We start from the raw sequence: 13,256 nt of genomic DNA, 5'->3' as shown, positions 1-13,256 counted from the left end.
GTTATAGCTGTTAAAGGGGGCTTAATGTCATATTAATGCCTTGGATCTAGAATGGGATGTCATAAAAGCTCCTGCAGGTGTGATGTGCAGGTGGCCCAAAACCTTTGTCCATATGGTGCATCACAGCTGGCAGTGGTTGCACCTCTTGTTCGTATTTTTTGTACAAGTCGAGGGGCTCATTCATCATTTTTCACTGCTGATGTAACAGTAACTTTTATTTCATTATCTTTTTATTTATCATCTCACTGAGGAATCATTAAACTTACCCCCGTTTCATGACTTTTCATAACCTTTTGAATGACCTTTTATTTTATTTTTTTTTAAAAAAGACAATAAAACAGCAAATCTAATCTTGGCGTCATGTTTGATCTTTAATCTTCGATGGCTATCACACACACACACACACACACACACACACCGACCGACGGGATTCAACACAAAGTGTTCCAGATCTTCACAGTATTGCATTTTTGCACAGTGTTTTACAGACTACAGAGTTTTTGAGTGAAGGCACAAAACTAGAGATTACTTCTGCAAATTAAATCCCTACAGACGAACGTCGAGAAATGAAAATATCAAACAGAGCACTGCTGCTAGAACAGTTTTACACAAACAGGAAAAAAAACTAACGTCACCTCTACCAACTGGAAGAAAGGTAGAAGAGTCATATTCAAACAAATAGATCAGGTATAATACTTTTTCTTTTCTTACACACTTGCACCACCTCTTAGACATCGTCTCCCCAAACACTGTAAAACGCAGAGGCGATAAAACTCTTTCAAACCTGTGCATGAACCCTGCTGATTGTCCTTTACATTCCTCATCCCTTTGAATGACATCCAACAGCTTTAAGCAAAGTGCTCTCGGATGGTTTAGTGCAACTCTCCTTCCTTCGAATACCATCAAAATAGACCTCGCTCTGCTACAAAAGTACACATAGTAGTACAAGATAACAGTATTTTATAGGTATTTTTTGCTACATATGAAGCATGCTTTCACAGTAACACAAAGCTACATATGTAGTAGTAGTAGTAATAGTAGTAGTAGTAGTAGGGCTGCTTCATGCATCTTTTACCACCTTCCAAACACACAACAGGAAGCAGCTCACCAGTCAAACCTGACGCACTGCACACTTCCAGGAGATCTGCTGCTGTCTGAATAAAAACCCCAAATCCTCAAGAAAGTCCATCAGCATCAACGCAGACTGACCGGCGTCCACACAGGAAGAGACCAGCAGTGTTAAGGTAACCAAAAACCATGGGGAACTTAATGAAATTCAACAACTTGTAGCGATGAACCGCTGGTGATGCAAAGAGGGCGTGTACAGAGCCACGACCAGAAAAGGGCCATTATTCAAGAAGAGGATACGGTCACCACGAGAAATGTGGTTTTCTTCAACAGCAGCAGCACTCAGTTTATCCAAATCTATCTGGATCAGGTTTCTTTAAGTGGTGAAATTCATCAATACCCTCAACATTTTCGACCATAGAACATTAATATCCAAGATATGCTCTACATTACTACTAGAATTCTCACATTTCAGTTTGATTCCAATGAAAACACAAACATATAATTGGCTTTAAAAATATTCCAGTAAATCTGAAACAAATGGTGTTTGAAAAGGGTGCCTGGAAGCTCAATTCTCAGAGATCTGACAAGGTCAATCAAAAGTCAAATTCACACCAACTAACTGGAAGCAAAGACGATGGAATAATAGCTGGTTAATGCTGTGGCGTCTCAGCAGCAGCAGGGTAATATAAGTTCCATTAATACATATTTTTAAAACAAATTTGCATGACTTAATTTAGGAAATTATTGAAACGTTTCCAGAACCTGCAGACACCCTGTTAAACATAAAACGATTTCTGTCTGCAACTCACATAAACGTCCTGCAAGTTATAGTACTGTAGGACCACTACCTCCACTTAATGACATGTAACAGCTGTGTATATAAAATATTTATTAACACCATCAACAAAACCTAAACCGACGACAGCAAAGATACAGTTTACACCAAATACTGCCTTTTACATTTACATTCTAATCATTATATGAGTGCAAAAATGTAAACAGATCGAGGAATGATTCTGTTGAACAAGCCGTCATGAGTCGTTTAGGTATACTGCAAATGGACTGTACGCATTCACGGCACTGTTAAGTCACTTTGGATGAAAGCGCTGACGTAACGTCATTCACGTGTGATTGGAGAATCTCCACCCGTTTCTGTGTGAAGGAGCGCCAGCTGAAGCCCAAAAAGTCAGGACTTGAAGCGCAGCATCTCTTCACTGTGAGCTATACATTAACTCAGAGTACATTCGTTAAGTGTGTGGAGTCCTCCAGACCTGGGCCAAACTCCTCCTTCGTGTACCTTGATGGTTATATTCAGAGGCGTAGTGGAGGGCAAGTAAAAAAAAATAAATAAAAGGCAAAAATGCCGAGCTTCACCAAAAGTAACCAAAAAAGCTGCTTCATGGGACTTGTTTTGGTATTGTCAGCAAACCCTTCAATGGTCAGGTACAAGCCTTTGCTTCTGACAGATTCTCTTCAAGTCACAGTTTGTCCATCAGACAACCAACAGGTCACCAACTGAGGCCCATCCCACTGATGGTATTTCAGGTCAGATTCCACCTTTCTTCAAGGTAAGGAAATACTCCTCCGTCTTATCCAGGAACCACCTTAATACTCCCCTTTCAATGTGAAGGAGCAACTTTCTCTGGATTTCTGAGTTCTGTCTCTAAGGGTTAGTCCATACATCCAACAGAAGAGACTTGTTTCAGCCACTTACAGTGGTTACTTCACTATTCAGGTCAGTTTAAGATAATAGATCAGGGCTGGAAAAGCACAAGCAGACTGAGAGCCCGATCTCCTAAGGCTGGGAAGAACAGAAATGCCTAAACCTTAAATCTGTCAGCTCCAAGTCTTTGGTTCTGACAGCCAAAAGAAAAATGCACATTTGTTTGAGGCTATTTTCAATGATGGATTAGTCCTCAGTTGGTGCTCTCCTGTCTGTTGAACAAATGTACTAAATACAAACTGTGAAGCTTAAACTGTGGCTAGGTCACGCCAGCAGCTGTCTGAAGATGTCTGCTTTTCTCCACTGATGGATTCAGGCTAGCAGTTTCCCTATGTGTTTGTGCTAAGCTATGCTAACAAGTCTTTTTTTCCTCTTCTGACAGGCTGAAATGTTGTGCTGTTTGAGTTTGTCACAGACTGAGCTGGATGACATGACAGCTCCTTGACATCTTGGACATATGGCATCATGTGCAACCACAGACTTCACAGTAATGATCCCACATTTTAACCCCGTCCTCAATACTATGCTAAGAGCAAAGCCAATCCTAGCAGCTACAGATAATTTTACCACAAGCGTCCACATCAACAGTCGAGTGGAGTCAGACGGTGGCAGCTGGTGCTCATTTAGTCCAGGTAGGAGGCAGCGTGTCAGGGCCACGTCTCCAACCCACTGGTCCAACGGGGCTGCCCATTTCTGTGACCTTTCATCCTTATTTTTGTACAGCAGGAGGAAGCTTTGATGTTTCCTCCATCGTTTTTAACCATCTGTCGTGATTAGCTGTGGAGGTCTTTTTACTCTATGAATCATAAGCAGACAGAACTTTGATGGGCCCTCACATGTCAACTCCTCCCAGCTACATGCTAAACATATTTGGCCCAGGTCTGGTGTCATCAAACTCATGCCTGTGCTTTAAAATCCAAATCAGAGCTGAGAAGGAGGTCTTTACTGAAAATGTGACAATTTCACGAATAAGAAACACCCATCTTCTACCTCTTATGCAAAATCAAGTATTCCAGACATTGATTTCCCCAGCAATGCTTTCCAGCTCCTAATGAATCCAGAGGCGTTCCCAGGCCATGAGAGACATATCTCCAGTGAGTTCTGGGTCTACCTCGGGGTCTCTTCTGAATAGGACACGCCTCCAAAACCACCCAGGAAGTATCGTAATTGATCAAACCACCTCAGCTGGCTCCTTTTGGCACAAAGAAGCAGCTCCTACTCCAAGCTCCCTCCTGATGTCCAAGCTCCTCACCTTATTCTGAGTGTGAGCACAGTCACACTACAGACGAGACTCTTTCTGACCACTTGTATGCACACCCTCAATCTTTTAATTGACTGGTAAATCAAAAGCTTAACACAACCATCCATCTTCTTTTCACTTTACTTGTGAATGGGATCCTGAGATACTAACTCCCCCAAAATACTCCAAGAATCACCACCTTATTCTGGTGAAGGGGTTTGCGTGTCCTTGTGATCCTGGGAACAGTACTGTTTGGGACAAGAGCCACCCTCTATGCTCTCTAGGGTTTCTCAATAGGTCCCAAGTAAGGGTCCAGACAATGTTTGATTTGAAAAACTCCAATGAAACTGTCAACTAGAAGCTGCAAAATCTTGCTCAGAAGCAAGAAATGGGACCTTTCCTTAAGCCAGACCTGTGGAACTGGGGGTGGGTGCAAACCACAAGAGCCACAACAGTAACCTCCAGAAGCCTGAGATACTTGTCCCATCTCTGAGGGTTAACCCAAACATCCAAGAGAGGTGACTCATTTCATTGGCCACCTCACACTTCTGTTCAGCCCACAGGTAAGGGTTGGATAAGCAAAGGCCAGACTATGAGCCATTCCTTCAAGGTGGCTGAGCCAGACCTTGGAGAGAGAGCACTGACTCATGGAATAGCCACCACCAGCAGTCAAAGTCGAAAACAGTTACCACCAGCAATAATAAGCATTGGGGTCGGGTGTACTGTCCAGAGGCAAGGAACTAGACTCTCTTGTAAAACTAAGAGTACACCACTTCAGCAAAAATCAAAAGTTTCATTCATTATGGATTGTTAAGCTGAGACTGGACAATGACAAGATTTAAAAAAATCTTAAACTATCAAGATTATCCCAGGTGATTTGGCTTTGAAAGCACGGACGGAGATACAATAACTGGACTGATCAGGAGTTTTTGAGCGAACCAGGCCAGGATGTGAAGGTCTAACCAGAGGAGAGGACGTGTCATCAGATTCAACAACTAATTTCTGTCATTAGACTGTTATTAAACCTTAAATCAACAGATGAATACAAAACATACCTTTAAACCTGAAAATAAAATTACCTATTCTACTTTACCAGACTTTAAGATTTGTGCTGACAAATTCCACAAAAAACAGAAAGCTGTCATTCAATTCTATGTTTAAATATCAAAGGTTTACCCACTCATACATCCAAATGAAAAATAACCAAGTCTAACACTTTACAATGATCCCCTCCAGTTTAATAATCTATGGAAAAGTACCAAAAATACAATAACACAATGCTGGCAATTCAAACTGGAATGTACCTGATGCCAAAGAGTTCATGGAGTTGTAGTTGTTATTGCTTTATGTTGTTAACCCTGTTAGCAGGCATGGTAAGGTTCTATGTAAAAGCTGGATTTAGCCACCCATTGGTCAACAAAGCTTGGACCTGACCAGTTTCAACGCTGCCATCCTGGCGTTTTGAAACCAACTCTGAGGACACTGCATGTGTATTTGTAGGGGACTTAATAATACTAACAAGGTCAGTCCACACTATCATCCTTTTAGAATAAACATATTTACTCAAGAAGACTTGAAACTAGCAACTGAGACAATAAACTCAGCATTAAATTGTTTAACGGAGGTCATAATCCAAGCGAGCAGAAGCATTTTTTTTTCTCTTAAGACTTCCTTTTGCAACCAGACTTCGCCCCCTGCTGGCAATGAAAAATAATGCAAGTTTAAGGCACTGCACTGGCTTCACTTCAGACCTGGAAGCCACGCCCACCTTTTATAAATAGTTTTCCCTCCATTTTTGCCTGTAATTTGTTACTGGAGACGACAGCTCATTTATCGAGTTTTCAGCTAGGGAAGCAATATTTGTAAAAAAATTTGTATATAATATGTAACTAATTTTACATATTATACATACATTGCCAATCAGGCACAAAAAAAATTCCTTCTTTTAATATAAAAAAAATTTACATTCTTTTACCAATAACTGGTTTAATATCCTGAAAAATAAATTCAGAAAAGTTGTTCTAAATTTGCAATGATGCAAAAAATTCCCATGCCAAACCTACTAATGTTTAGAAATTAAATACTTCACTTTTCCTCTTCTTTACCTTCAAACACATTAAAAGTGTTGTTTCAGAAACACCCCTGTGAGTTTGTAAGCTCCAGTCAGACTAATGAATCCACCTTCAGGATAACTGAAGTGGAGTAAAAGGTGGCTGACAGGAATGGGACCATGTAGTACTTTTCCATAGGTTAACATACCGGAATGAAGCCATTGTGTAATAAAGTTTTGACCCCTGACACCCCTCTCCCTGGTTTTTCTCTGCTGGTCTAGGCCTCGTACCCGGTGGACCGGCGCCGCTGATGGTTCCAGATGTCGTCTCTGTGTTCAGGCCGACAGAATAGCCGGGACGACTGGGCCAGGCGCTCCCGGTGTTCCCGCTCTCGATCTCGATCTCCGCCTGGTTTGGAGGATGGAGGATGTCCGCTGAACTGGGAAGAGGACTGAGTTCTGCTCTCAGCGAGACCAGACGAGGACAGCTGACCTCCTGCTGACCTGGGAAAGTCATTCAGACATGATCGAACAAACAATTAGAGAAGCAGGCTGTCATTTATGTGATGGTATAATTCACTGTAGAAATACAACTTTCCACAGTAGGAGTGGGTAGTGGGTCACACGGATGATAAACCAAAACTCCTGACTGGATAAAAATCAGGAGCCTTTTCCTGGGTTACTTCCCTGTTAGATCATCAGCACCTCAAATGTCACCTGACTCACTGATGATGTTCTGAAGCTCAACAAACTTTTATGAGTTTGACAGGAAACAAGAAAGACAAATGCAACACATCCCACAGCTTTTATGGTCAACGGCTTTACATCGAAGACACAAGGACGTCCCTATCAGGTAAGACATGAGTGAGTAGAAAACTTTGGAAAAAATGAAAAACTTGCATCAAACTGCAAAAACACAGAAAGGCTGTTTTGGTGCGTCAGTAGAAAACAGTTTTTTATGAACACGCTTGATTGAACAGCTGGTCTCACACAAGGAATCAAGTTCTGAGAACCTTTACAGATAAACCCCCAGCCTCGAGGACACGCACACACAAACACACACACACACACACACACACACACACACGCACGCACGCACAAACACACAAACACACACACACACACGCACGCACAGGTAATCCCTCTCTAGTCACTGAGTGAAAGAACAGCGTGTCACATGTCAAGCCATGAATTAAACACGGAGAAATCTGACAGACAACAGGAGGGAGCTCCTGAATGGTTCAGCACCCACTCGGCCACCTCTCAGTTTAGACCAGCAGCAGCAGATTAGCTGCTCTGTCAGAGGCTCGTTCCTGCTGAGCAATAAACCTTTTTATAACTGCAGCTCATCAGTTATTGATGCTTTCTTCCCTGTCAGATAAAATTCAAATGATTCCCAATGAAAATCCAAGAGACTGGAAAAAGCTGCCATAATGATGGAATTATGGAGGGACACAGATTAATTCAGTTTAATTTATATAGCGCAAATTCAGAACAGGAGCTTTATATTGTCAGGTAAAGACCCTACAATAATACAGAAAAAAACCAAAAAATTAAAAGGACCCACTATGAGCAGCACTTGGTGACAGTGGGAAGGAAAAACTTCCTTTAACAGGAAGAAACCTCCAGCAGAACCAGGCTCAGGGAGGGGGGGGTCATCTGCCACGACCGGTGGGGGGTCTGCTTAGAGCCAATTAACCAATTAACACTTTTTAATCTTCGTCCTGTTGTTGTTTCATTTCAGTCAGAATATTTGTTGCCATTAATCCTAAAACTGTTTATTTAATTAAATAATGAGGGACTCACCTGCTTTTGGTGATTCTGTGAGGGCCGTTATCAGTTTTCTGCTGGTGCTGCTGAGGTCACAAAAATTGCAAAGTTTAGGCTTTCATTAGAGCAATAACCAACCACAGCCAAACTGAACAGAACTGGAAACGTTTGGGTTAATTCAGTCAGTACGTTTTTGTTTAAGATGACCGATGAACCAACCCTGCTCAGTGTAGGAGGAGCAGTAAAAGCAAAGTAAAAACAGGTAAATGTTAGGGGGAAAAAAAAACGAACATAAAAGATTCAAAGTAAAACCAAAGAGACACAAAATGATCATAAAGAAACACGAAACATAAAAAAACAACTGTAGAGAATTACAAAAGGAGACACAAAATATCTACAACGAGAAAGAGAGTGTACCTTGTAGTGGTTGCACTGTGACGGGCTACCGTTGACCTGGTAATACTCCACCAGCCTCTCGGCCAGAGCGATACGCCTCAACAGATTCTCGATGAAGCGCTGGATTCGAACTTTGCCGCACGTCTCCTGGCGAACTGCCGCCTCCAGAAACTTCTGGATGGTTAACACCTCCCTGCACGGCAAAAATCATTCAACTCAGAGCTTAAGTAAATATAGCATTCACCTCCAGGGCTGCACCATGAGATCCTGTCCATGAATATCATAAACAGGACCGGAGACAAGGGGCAACAGGGATGTGCGATACATATTGTCTATGATAATATCGTAATTACCGTGTTAACAATGTGCGAGCTGACGTTATTGAGTATGCTTATGAAAAAAAAAAACAACAATCAAACCCTCGGCTCTGCACATTCACTACTTCATGCTTTAGTATAGGCTGCTGCGCGTGTGCATTGAGAGTGCCCATACTGTGCGCTAGCATAGGCGCATAAACAACACACCTGAAGCTGGAAATGAGTGCACACACTGCGCCAGGGGCAGAAATTCAGACATTGCAGCCTCGCAATCTACCGCCTTATTTCTCAGGTGAGGAGGTGGTTTGCAGACTTTGTAAGAAAGCGGATAGCTCGACAACAAACCTGTTCCATCATCAGCGAGTATGAGAAATATGAAAAGCTTCGGGAACCCGCCGTCTAAGACGAGCCTAAATCGGGTAAGGTGTCTGGCAAAACACACACTCAGCAAACTTTAGCCCCGCCCCCTGACTACAGCTGGACGTCAAATAAGGTATGTTATAATCACTGCTTCATAACCCAGCGACGTTCTCGGAGCGCACCTGTTTGGAGCCTCGGATACGCTGAAGCGGTCTGCCAAAAGCGGGTTTCTGATCAGATGAAGGTGTGCAGTTTCTGTGATTTATTTTGCTATAATGTAGCGGGAATCCTCCTGGACAGCCTGTTTTTTGTTTTTCATTCTGTCAAATCTTCCGTATTGAGCGACTGCTTTTGAAAAGCTCGCCAAAGTTTTTCTATTTGCATTGGTCATGCCCAGGACACTCTTGAAAAAGAAATTTTAATCTCAATGTGTTTTTCCTGGGTAAATAAAGATTAAATAAAATAAAAATAAGTTAATGTCTCAAAAACACTGATTTAAGTCTTATATTTTATCAGCTTGCACTTCTTGTACGAACACATTTTTAAATAATGCAAAATATCGTTTATTATTGTTTTACGTTTAAATTACAGGAAATATCAAGATACTATTTTTTGTCAATATCGCACACCCCTAGGAGCAACCCTGGCAGAGTCCAGCGCCATCCACCTGGCGCATGCAGTCCACATCAGTGACATCCTGAGCTTCTCACCTCTCTCGTCGCTCCAGCTCGTTCTCTGAGGCGTTCAGCTGCTCTCTCAGTGCGGCAATCACCATGACAGCCACATCCACCTGCCGGCTCAGTGACCTCTCCCTGTCTGCAACTTCCTGCCTCTCCTGGGCCAGATGCTGCGAGTGAGCGCGCTCACACAGGAGCTCCGTGTCGGTCTGAGCCAGCTCGGTGCTGACCTTAGCCAGCCGGCGCTGCATGGTGCTATCAGCTGCCCGGAGGATGCTGGCCAGCCGCTGCCGCACCGCGGCCGAGGCTGCCGCCGTCTCCAAACCCGAGTACGAGTTCTGCTCTGGTAGGTAAAAAAAAGACGAGAAGTTACTGCAGATACAGCAGCTGCACTCTGATACTGCAATATATGGTTCTGCTCCAGACACCTGAACCCACCAGTCAGATCCAGTTCCAGGCCCGGGTCCAGTGGGAGGCCAAGAGGAGCCGGAGGTGGGAACAGGAGATGGTGGTGATTGATGTGGTGGTGGTGGTCTGACTTTTGGGAGGATGTTTTCAAATCCTCCTCATTTCTACTTCCATTTCTCTCTTCATCATCGTCCTCCTCGTCTTCTTCTTCTCCTACATCTTCATCTTCTGTCCCACCTTCAACTTCCTCGTCCTCCTCATCCTCCTCCGCCTGCGTCCCTACCCCGACGCTCTGCGTGCGCCTCCTCGCAGAGCCATAGGAATGGAGGTATCCGCTGTCTCTGCTGTCACTGAGGGAGCGGGCATGAGGCGGCCTCCCTGCGCCCTGCTGCCCCCTGCGGGTCGGGAGGCTCATGTCGTGCCACGGGATGGCCGCCGTCAGCGGGTCGGGGAGCTTACCGGTGATGCTGAAACCGCCAGTGATCATGTCTGGCGAGCGGTACGAGTGGCGGTACTCCAGGTGGGCACGAAGCGAAGCCAAACTGCGGAAACGCTCCTGTTCGCCACAGCGGGGGCAGCGGAAAGGAAGGTCACACGGAGTGACTGAGTCCACAATCGCACCGCAGGCCTGGCCATTTCTTTCTAAGAGGAAGGATCCAGAACCTCTGGAACACAGCTTCTGCTGCATCACTTTACACCTGAAAAGCACGGAAGTGATTAGGGTCGAAAGAATTAAATCTGCAGACATAAATTTACATCTTTTTTATACAGGCATGTATTTGGCCTTGCAGAATACATGTGTTTTGTCTTTCATTCCTCTTCTCTCCAGAGCATACCTCCACCTCTCCAGGCCCTCCTCCACCTGCTCCCTCCTCTCACTACAGATCAGTGTCGTCTGAAAACATCATAGTCCACGGAGAGTCCTGCCTGACCTCATCGTTCAGCCTGTCCATCTCCACTCCAAAGAAGAAGGGACTCAGAGCAGATCCCTGATGTAATCCCACCCCCACCTTAAACCCACCTGTCACTCCTACCGCACACCTCACCACTGTCTCTCTGTCCTCAGACATGTCCTCCACCACCCTCACCTTGTCTGCCACTCCTGACTTCCTCATGCAGTAACACAGGTTCTCTCTCAGCACCCTATCAGCTGCTTTCTCTGGATCCACAAGGACGCAGTGAAGCTCCTTCTGACCTTCTCTGTATTTTACACACACACACACACACACACACACACACACACACACACACACACACACACACAATCTCCAGGAATCACTTCTAGTTCAATTCTCCTTTATTTAAATTTACATTTTATTTCTGCTTAACCTCAAGAAAGGCAAAAACAAAAACAAATCTGAGTGCTTAAAGCCCCGTTTTACACCTCAGTGCTTAAATGTGCATTTTTTTTTTACACAGGTACACCGTCATGCACACCTGGAGCGACGTTAAACTGATGTTACCTTAAAGATTTGTGTGTTTGTGGATGATCTAGACTGAGAGCGTGTGGTTGTAAGCGAGCCCGACCAGACTGAACTGACAAGGAAACAAGAAAACCGAGAGGACATTTTTTATTCCTCAGTCCCCCTTCAGAGGCCGTTTAATCCCGGGTCTGAACAACAGGTACCCGTCGTTATAACCCCGCTGCACCGCTAGCTCTGCCTGCTGCTAGGCTAGGCTAGCCTGGCGGGTTAGCAGCGGCAGAAAGAACCACTGAACCCCGGCGGAAGGATTTAAACTCTTACCGCGCGCAGCGTTAACGGCTGGCTTCAGATGAACCTCCCAGGTGGCCGTTACTGTCTGAAGGAGTCAGCTGGCAGCCCGACGCACTCAGCAGCCCGCATGATGTCATTCATTCAGGACACGGAGGACCAGCCGGCAAGCTAGCAGCGCCGCTGACCGCCACATCCGGGACATCCTTTCAAAGTAAAACCCAGGCGTCACTTCCGTCCAGGATGCAGAGAAAACGATTTTTGTTCATTTGTTCATCTGATAAAGTCTTTTTCATTTTTTTTTCACAACGTTTTCACAAATTTTACTTATTTTGCTTTATTGAGTCACTGAACATTGTGGATCTGCATTGTTATCAATCCAATACCAAGTAAATACAGGGCCAGTATTGCTGATGCCGATGCTGATATTGATACCAATATCGATACTTTTAACTCACAAAGGCAGCTTATGTAGGGGAAAGCAGTGTGTCATGATCTATTATGAATCATCATAATTTTGCCAAATCTGAACTCATTTTAATGACCCACTGAATCTGTAATTTTTCCACATGTATTATGAATTATGGGTATGTATTATGGGTCTTTAAAGCACTTTGGGTCAGCTTCTCTTTTAAGTGTGTTATATAAATAAAATGTACTTGACAGTCAACACAAAATGGTTATTGTATTCAGACATTTTTCATAGTTCATGTTTGAGGTATTTTGTTCACTTTCAATAAAATAACAAGTCAGTGGCCTGAGAATATAGTCCATAGATAATCAGTCTGCTGAAGTAACAACTATAATGACCAATAACTCTTTAACATTAACTAATGCTGAAAAATCAACGAGTCATGAATGAAACATCACTTTCACCACTATATGAGGGACTGTAACAGTGACCTCTGACCTCTGTGCTGGGGGTCTGGGTCTGTCTTAGGGATTTTCTCGCTCCTCTCTTTGTTTCTTTTGCTGATCATTCTGAGACACAGCTTTTTCTTTTTCATGGTCGTGGCGGGGGAAGGCGGAGCTTAGAGCTCGGTTTCAGGGGAGGGGCAGGGCGGGTTCAGGGTGTGGCAGCACAGCTGGCTGGCATGAGTGTAATGATGATTTATCTTTTTACGCAGTCATGGGCAGGTGAAGAGAGGAGGGGGACATGGAGTGTGAGCTAGCGGCAAAATCCATTTGTCCCGCAGAAAGACGGAAAAGATTTAAAAAGGAAAATAAACATTGCATATCATGTTTGTGAAGTGTGTAGGGACCAAATACAGACATTTGTCACAGTGGTCTCTCGTGTTTTTACATACGGGAGCAACGTAATGAACTTACAAGACAAATAAACTAAAGCATCGATCCTATCAAGCTGGTATCAACCCGATACCAGCATAGGAATCGATACCATTGATATTTGGATCAATCTGCCCACTTGTAGTGCAATCCATTGCGTTACCTCCTGACTGCAGGTAGAAGTAATTACCTCACCTGGGTGAATACCTCACTGAGGACCTGGTCAAGAATGGACACCAGCGCCT

The 13,256-nt window shown here is 43.9% G+C and overlaps 1 protein-coding gene across 4 annotated transcripts; it reads right to left on the bottom strand.

Annotated features, from left to right (window-relative positions):
- Positions 1-360: 360 nt before the first annotated feature.
- Positions 361-11,919, bottom strand: znf365 (zinc finger protein 365). Of its 4 annotated transcripts, none has more exons than XM_030748278.1 (7): positions 11,758-11,919; positions 11,101-11,212; positions 10,043-10,710; positions 9,638-9,947; positions 8,272-8,443; positions 7,891-7,940; positions 361-6,588 (listed from the first exon to the last, which is right to left on the bottom strand). In XM_030748278.1, exons 3-7 carry the CDS (start codon positions 10,698-10,700, stop codon positions 6,363-6,365), a joined length of 1,416 nt encoding a protein of 471 aa, XP_030604138.1. In that variant the 5' UTR covers positions 10,701-10,710; positions 11,101-11,212; positions 11,758-11,919; the 3' UTR covers positions 361-6,362. The 4 variants fall into 4 exon arrangements, with proteins under 4 accessions (XP_030604138.1, XP_030604141.1, XP_030604139.1 ...); XM_030748281.1 differs by having other exon boundaries at positions 7,891-7,937; XM_030748279.1 differs by lacking the exon at positions 11,101-11,212.
- Positions 11,920-13,256: the final 1,337 nt, after the last annotated feature.

Source organism: Archocentrus centrarchus, chromosome 15 (assembly GCF_007364275.1).
Source record: "Archocentrus centrarchus isolate MPI-CPG fArcCen1 chromosome 15, fArcCen1, whole genome shotgun sequence".
Taxonomy (NCBI): domain Eukaryota; kingdom Metazoa; phylum Chordata; class Actinopteri; order Cichliformes; family Cichlidae; genus Archocentrus; species Archocentrus centrarchus.
Note: the sequence above shows the minus strand (reverse complement) of the source record. Positions and strands in the feature narration are given on the sequence as shown.